Source organism: Nannospalax galili, unplaced genomic scaffold, assembly GCF_000622305.1.
Source record: "Nannospalax galili isolate Female #2095 unplaced genomic scaffold, S.galili_v1.0 scaffold363, whole genome shotgun sequence".
NCBI lineage: Eukaryota > Metazoa > Chordata > Mammalia > Rodentia > Spalacidae > Nannospalax > Nannospalax galili.
The window spans coordinates 3,557,575-3,564,713 of record NW_008351176.1 but is presented as its reverse complement, the minus strand read 5'-3'; the positions used below and the strand labels follow the sequence as shown (position 1 = coordinate 3,564,713).

The 7,139-nt window shown below is 46.7% G+C and overlaps 1 protein-coding gene across 3 annotated transcripts in view; it reads right to left on the bottom strand.

Annotated features, from left to right (window-relative positions):
* Asic2 (acid sensing ion channel subunit 2) overlaps positions 1-7,139 on the bottom strand; it is a 1,226,389-nt gene that overhangs the window by 73,505 nt on the left and 1,145,745 nt on the right. For all 3 annotated transcript variants that reach the window (XM_008848163.1, XM_008848162.3, XM_029553589.1), the window contains exon 3: positions 1,924-2,051. In XM_008848163.1, the coding sequence (XP_008846385.1) occupies positions 1,924-2,051 (128 nt within the window). The remainder of the gene's footprint in view (positions 1-1,923; positions 2,052-7,139) is intronic.

The following is a 7,139-nucleotide window of genomic DNA, read 5'->3' as shown; positions in this document are numbered from 1 at the left end:
ATAATGTATATAATTTTTCACTTCCCTGACTCTGCTCAAGGCCTTTCGGACACCTTCCCCCTTCCCTCATGGTCCTTCTAAGCCCAAGTCTTCTCTGTACAAACCCCAGATGAGTTCTATTCATGCAGGATGCTTGGCCTTATTGCAATACCATATTACTGTTGGAAATCTGGCCTCGCCATTTCAGCCAGTGTCCGGCTTTGTTTACCTTTGGCAGTACTCAAGAGCCCACTGAGGCTGATAGCTCAGGCTTCAGGCTCACTCAGGCTGTCTACGTGTCTGTACTGGGTAATCCAGATTCTCATTATTCTTTTTAAGTACTTTATTTTTTATTCATTTGTGTGTGTGTGTGTGTGTGTGTGTGTGTGTGTGTGCGTGTACTTGTGTAAGAATATGTCACATATTTATAGATGCCCATGGAGGCTAGAAGAGGGTGTTGGAGCTCCTGGATCTGGAGTTACAGGAGGTTGTGAGCCACTAGATGCTGTTGCTAGGAACTGAACTCAGGTCCTCTAGAAGAGCAGCAAGGTCTCCTAACCACTGAACTACCTCTCCAGCCACAGAGTCTCATTCTTCTTGACTCTCATATCCTAAACCTTAAACTCGCTGTGTCTCATATCTTTCTTTGTCTATAAGAATGTTTCTGCTCAGACCTCCTGCTTCAGTCTCTGGGACCTATAGGGTCCAGGATAACCTCTAAGAATCTCTGTCCCTGTCCCAAAGCCACCACCCCACTGTCATGTGCTACAGTGAAGGCTGACCATGTCCTTAACCAATTGACCAGGTATGCCTACAGAATAGACAGCATGATACAAACACCATCAACACCATCCAAGAGACTAAAAATATAGCTCCCTTACAGATAGATCCATAGTCAGTTTCTAATGCAGAACACTACATATAAGCTTTGTAAACAGCTGTGATCAGTACCAGGTAAAAGATAGCAGTGGAGTCCAATTTTAACAACATGCTGGGTTACTAAGTTTCATGGGTACATCTTTATGGTCTATCCCCATTTCTTCCTCTCTTACAAATGGGAGCCAGGGCCTCTCACCACACACTTTACTCTGCCTCCCTCAGAAAACTGCCTTGAGTGATCTGGCTGGGGACTCCGTCTTTTATTCTAAGCAAACCAGACAACAAACATCTAGGTAGTTAGAGAAAGGAACAGTTCCTATCTCTCTGCTGTCCTGGTTTGAGACTTCCTTCCTCCTGAGAGTCTGCAAAAATCTCCCTTCTGAGATGAAAAACCTACTTCAGACCTGAGCTGTGCCATTCCTCCCTCCATTCCATGAATATCCCACTGGCTGGGTGGGGCTCTGCCCAGGGCTGAATCAAAGAGTAGGCAGGAGCCCACATGGGAGACTTCTCTCTTCTTAAGAATGGAGGACTAGTGATTGCTCCCTCCTTTTTCTTTTGTAGGCCAGTTTGAATTGTATTAATACAAATGATAAGGCAATCAAACCTTGCTAAACATTTACCCCTCCCCCACAAATACTGTGGTAGAATATTCTGGAAAAAAGAAACTCAACCAGTCAGTGAAAAAAGAAAGTAAATTGCTGGGCATGGTGTGCACACCTTTAAGCCCAGCACTCTGGAAGCAGAGGCTGGTGGATGTCTATGAGTTCAAGGCCAGCCTGTTCTATAAAGTGAGTTCCAGGCCAGCTGGGGCTACAGGGAGACCATGACTCAAAAAAAAAAAAAAGTAAATTACATTTCTCAAACATGATTTTAGGTGCCAACAGGTGGTTCTGGAGATCTGGTGAAAGTAGTTATCCAACCTTTTTCTTTGTTTTCCAGGGAAAGCCATTTGTGGGCCCCAGCTCTGTACCAGCTAGAAGTGGGCCTCACACTTCCCCGCATGTTTTTGAGATATCTGGGCTAGACTGAGGACCTCTGATCTGGGGAGCCTGGGGAACTTACCCTTTGCTCCTGTGTGGCCACGAAGGTCTGGAACCCTGGAGCCACCCCAAAGCCCAGCTCTTGGATGAAAGGCGGTTCAGACTGACTGTGGATCTGAACCTTCACTCCCGCTTCAAACGTTGTTTCCTCTGAAAGAACAAATGTGGACAGAGCCGTGGGTCAGAGACAGCAGATGTGCATGGGTCCTGGGGCTGGAAAGCTCTAGGGAACACTAAAAGGATCATGTAGTAGGCAGAGCAACAGCTCCACATGCACATCACTGGAAACTGAGTAGGTGACCTTCCATGGAGACCTGAAGTGAGGGAGCTCCAGACGGAGAGTAGCCTGTATTGTGCAAGTGGGCTCACTCAGTACAGTCACAGATGAGAGAAAGCAGAGGGGCCATACTGCTGGCTTTGAAGAGGGAGAAAGAGCCACCAACTATTGGATGGAAGAAGCTTCTAGAAGCTGGAAAGATCAGGAACATGTATTTGTCCCTAGAACTTCCAAAAGCAACAGAGTTTTGCTGACAGCTTTGGTTTTATATGCCTAAAAAAAAAAAAAAATCCATTTCAGACCTCTGACTTTAAATTTGTGTGTGTGTGTGTGTGTGTATGTGTGTGTGTGTGTGTGTGTGTGTGTGTGATATGTGTATGTACAGATATGCTTCTGTGTTGGGGGCTGTGGAGGCCAGAGACTGAAGTCAAGATGTCATCTTCAATTGTTCTCCATTAAAAAATTATTTATTATTTTTACAGTGTGTGTATGAGTATATTGCCTGCATGTGTCTAAGTGCACCTGTGTTGTGCAATGTCCATGGAGGCCAGAAGAGGGCATTGGATTCCCCTGGAACTGGAGTTACAGGCAGTTGTTAGCTGCCACGTGGGTGCTAGGAATCAAACCTGGGTCCTCTATAAGAGCAGCCAGTGCTCTTAATCACTGAGCCATCTCTCCAGCCCCTCCATGTTTTTTTTTCAGACAGGATCTGTCACTGAACCTGAAACTCACTTTTCCAGATAGACTACTGAGCCCCCAGCATCCACTTGTCTCCCCTCCTTCCCTAGGGCTGAGGTTATAGATATATACCACCATAGCCAGTTTTTTTCACATGGGTGGTAGGGATCAAACTCAGGTCTTCATGCTTGTACAGCAAATACTACCCACTGAGCCATTTCCCCAGCTCCTAACCTTAGAATTTTTTTTTTTTTTTTTTTGTGGGTGTGTGGGTTTTTTTGAAGCAGGGTCTCCCTGTAGCCCCAGCTGCCCTGGAACTCACTATGTAGACCAGGCTGGACTTGAACTCACAGAGATCTGCCTGCCTCTGCCTCCCAAGTGCTGGGACTACAGGTGTGCGCCACCATGCCCGGCCTGACCTTAGAATTTTAAGAAATAAATTTGTGATGCTTTCTGTTACAGCAAAAATGAGAATCTAATTTAAACCAATTAGGCCAATTCCTTGTCCCTGTCACCATTATCTGTAGAATGGGATTATGAAATGAGTAAAGTCCCTTACCAAGCTCCCATCTAGCGTCCTGGGTAGATTCTTTGAAACTCTTAAATTTTATTTACTAAATTCTTTCCTGGGCCACTGAGCTGAAGATGAGGCTAAGAGGAGGAAGAAAACACCCTGGTGTAGCAGCAGAAATGGAAATACAGGGCTGGTTTGAATGTCTTACCCCTCAGCGCTTCAGGAGACGGGTGACCAGACTATAAACTGCTCCAGTGTTTATCCTGGGGTGAGAGAAATGGCTCTTGGCAGTGAGAGGTGGCAGGGTAGCAGAGACTGGTTTGCTCTGTAAGTTTCGTTCACAACTGGAGTGGAGCATGCACTTAGGTGATTGTATCAACTCAGAGATGAGGTTCCAAAATACAAATCCATGTAGCTCTCTCCCTTGCTCATAAGGCTTCTCAGCCTGCCCCTGTTCCAGCCTTGCCTGGCTCTAGCATATGTGGTCACGCTCTCCAGAGCCACCCGGATTGGTTGTTGCTGGTTCCCGTTGTGCACAGATGTGCACATCTGCTTCTGTCTCAAAATTGTTTACCTGGCCATTACTGCACACGTCACTAAAGACTCAATCCCTCAGCCCTACCCAGAGTAACTCCTTCTCTTGCTTGGTTGTAACATCCATATCCACTTGCTAGAGCTTCTGCCATACTCTGTGACTGCCCTTCATCCAACCGTCTCTCTCTTCAGACCACAGCACCTTCAGGGCCGAGTGGGACTTTGTCTGTGAGTCTCTTAGACGTCTTGCCCAGGGTGGCACGGTACTCAGGGACACCTACTGAATGAATGAGTGGAGTTTTGGAGTTACAGTTCATTCACTTATTAATGGGCAGGGCCTGTCTGAAGTTCAAATCAAGAAATGTTCTAAAAGAAAACAATGAGGAGAGGATGGGTCCATGGAAGAATGAGAGAAGATAGAGGTGGGGAGTTACCAGGGGAGGGGGGATGTAGAAGTACTGGGACCACCGCTCAGGGACTGTCTGGGGACACACCAAAGCTGGATTAAAAGCGAAAAGCTGGGGCCAGTCATAGGAGTGGCAAGACCATAGAAAACATGGTAGCTACTGACTGAAGTTGGCTTGGGCAGATGTGTGGTTTGGCATGGGATGAGATTCCAAGGTCAAGGGTGCATGGTCAGTATGGTCCAGCAAGCAGAGAAGGGTGGAGAAAATATAGGCACCTATATAAAAGCTGGGTGTGATGGCATACATTTAGACAAGGAATTCAGGAATCCTGTGGCTGACATGGGGTTTCATGAAGAGGCTCTCAGGAGAATACAACCTCAGATAAGTTTTCATAAAGTGGGAGAGAATTGCAGGCAAACCATGGAAACATCCCTCCTTCTTTTTGTGGGATCAACTGCTCTGTGGCTTCTTCACCCACAACCCATCCAAACACCTATCCACAGGTCCACATTATGTCACTGTCATGCACTCAGGTGGCATATTCCTCCAGAGCAGACATAATGTCTTATTTATCCCCACTCTAGCTGGCCCACAGGCAGATGATCAGTGAAGATGCTTAGGTTGGAGAGGAGAGTGTCTGGATAAGGAGCACTGGATAGGATTAAGATGCCCAGTAGCCCACTTCCAGCAGACATGTATTCTAAAGTCTGCCCAAGAGGGGATAAGGAGTTCAAGACCAGGTTGGAGTTGAGAAAATAGTAAGTGTGGAGGGATGTTGAGGTTATGAGGATGTTCATGCTGCAAAGAAATGAGAGTATTCAGTGAGTCCTGGGAAGGAACTGGCGAGCTGCCCAAGCTCATTTTCCAGAGCTAGTTGAAGCAGCATGCCTGCTCTACAACTGGGCTTGGGAAACCTTCTAGCCAGTAAGAGAAGCTCAAAGCAGGGCTTGTGGCTTACAGGAAGAAATGAGAAATGGAGCTTTTCTGTTGGAAACTCCATGAGTAATGGTGAAAACAATCAGCCAAGGGGAGCCTGTATCATTGAGAACTACTGGAGGCTAATCAGACTGGGTTAGGCATTTAAGAAGCCCTGGTTTATCCTAGAAGCAACAGTAGCTGCAACAGAGAATAAAACCCTAAAGCAACCTCATTTGTTTACGTTAGTAGAAATTAGATGACAGAATAAGGTTTCCAACAGTAGCTGCAACAGAGAATAAAACCCTAAAGCAACCTCATTTGTTTATGTTAGTAGAAATTAGATGACAGAATAAGGTTTCTGCTCTCTCTCTCTCTCTCTCTCTCTCTCTCTCTCTCTCTCTCTCTCTTGTGTGTGTGTGCCCTGTATGTACATGGTTGCATGGATATGTGCACATGTGTGTGCAGGTGCACAGACACATGGGTGCTTACACATGGGGGCAACTGGATGTCTTCCTGAACTGCTCTCTAACTTATTTTTAAGGCTTTATTTAATTTTTAATTATGTGTGTGTGTGTGTGTGTGTGTGCGTGTGTGCGTGCAGGTGCACATGAGTGCAGGTGTCCACTAGAGGCACTGAATTCCTCCTAGAGCTGGTTGTGAGCCACCTGATGTGGATGCTGAGAACCCAACTTGGGGCTTTATTTATTTATTTATTTATGGTCTTTTTGAGACAGGGTCTCTCAGCAGCCCCAGCTGGCCTGGAACTTGCTACATTATGTAGATCAGGTTGGTCTTGAACTCGGAGATCCATCTGCTTCTGCTTCCCTAGTGCTGGGATTAAAGCTGTGCACCACCATGCCTGGGTATTCAACTTATTTTTTAATTTTTAAAATTTAAAAAAATTTTATGTGCATGCATGTATTGCCTGCATGTAGGTCAGTGCACCCATGTCATGCAATGCCCATGGAGGTCAGAAGAGGCTGTCGGATCCCCTGGGACTGGAGTTACGGACAGTTGTTAGCTGCAATGTGTGTGGGTGCTGGGATTCGAACCCGGGTCTTCTGCAAGAACAACCAGTGCTCTTAACCACTGAGCCATCTCTCCAGCTCCTTAACTTATTTTTTAAGTCAGAATCTCTCACTGAACTTGGAGCTCATCGACCTAGCAAAGCTGGTTGGCCAATGAGCTCTAGGGAGCCACTTCTCTCTGTTTTGACAGCTCTGGGGTTACAGATGTACACCACCACACCCAGCTTTTATGTGGGCGCTGTGGATCTGAAATCAGAGTCTCATGGTTGCACCAAAGGCACATTACTAACTGAGTCATCTCCCCAACTCCCAGTTTCTGCTCTGTTTGCAGAGAAGGAGATGCTCTGTAACCTATGTTGCCCAGTATGGCAGCCACAGGCTACAATGTATGGTTGGAATGATCAAGGAACTGGACTTTTCATTTTAACTAAGGGAAACAGATTGACAGAGTCACACGTGGCCAGTGGCACCCTTTCTGGACAGCACAGTCGTGGACCATCCAGCCATGAGCCTTCTAGGGGCATCAGGAGTGACAAGGACCCCATCACCTTGCCTTCCCAAACAGGTGCCCCTGCCTGTTCCTTGTCTAGGAGCTGTGGGGACTGGGTGGGGTTCTGGGCAGCAGTTGCAGGTGTCTTCATGGTCAGACCAGGCTACGGTCCCAGGTCACTCAGCTCTGCTTTCCCCGAGGTCCCTATTCCCAAGTCTCTAGATAATTTTGCATTGATGCTTTGCTAAAGCTGCCCTGACTTCTCTCTGTGGATTGTTCTCTGGGTTGCTTGCAAATGGTAGCCTGCTCCAGCCCTTGCTCTCCTGTTTACCCTGGTCTCCATCATCTCCTGGACATGGTACTTTATTGGGAGCCCAGTTGCCAAACACAGA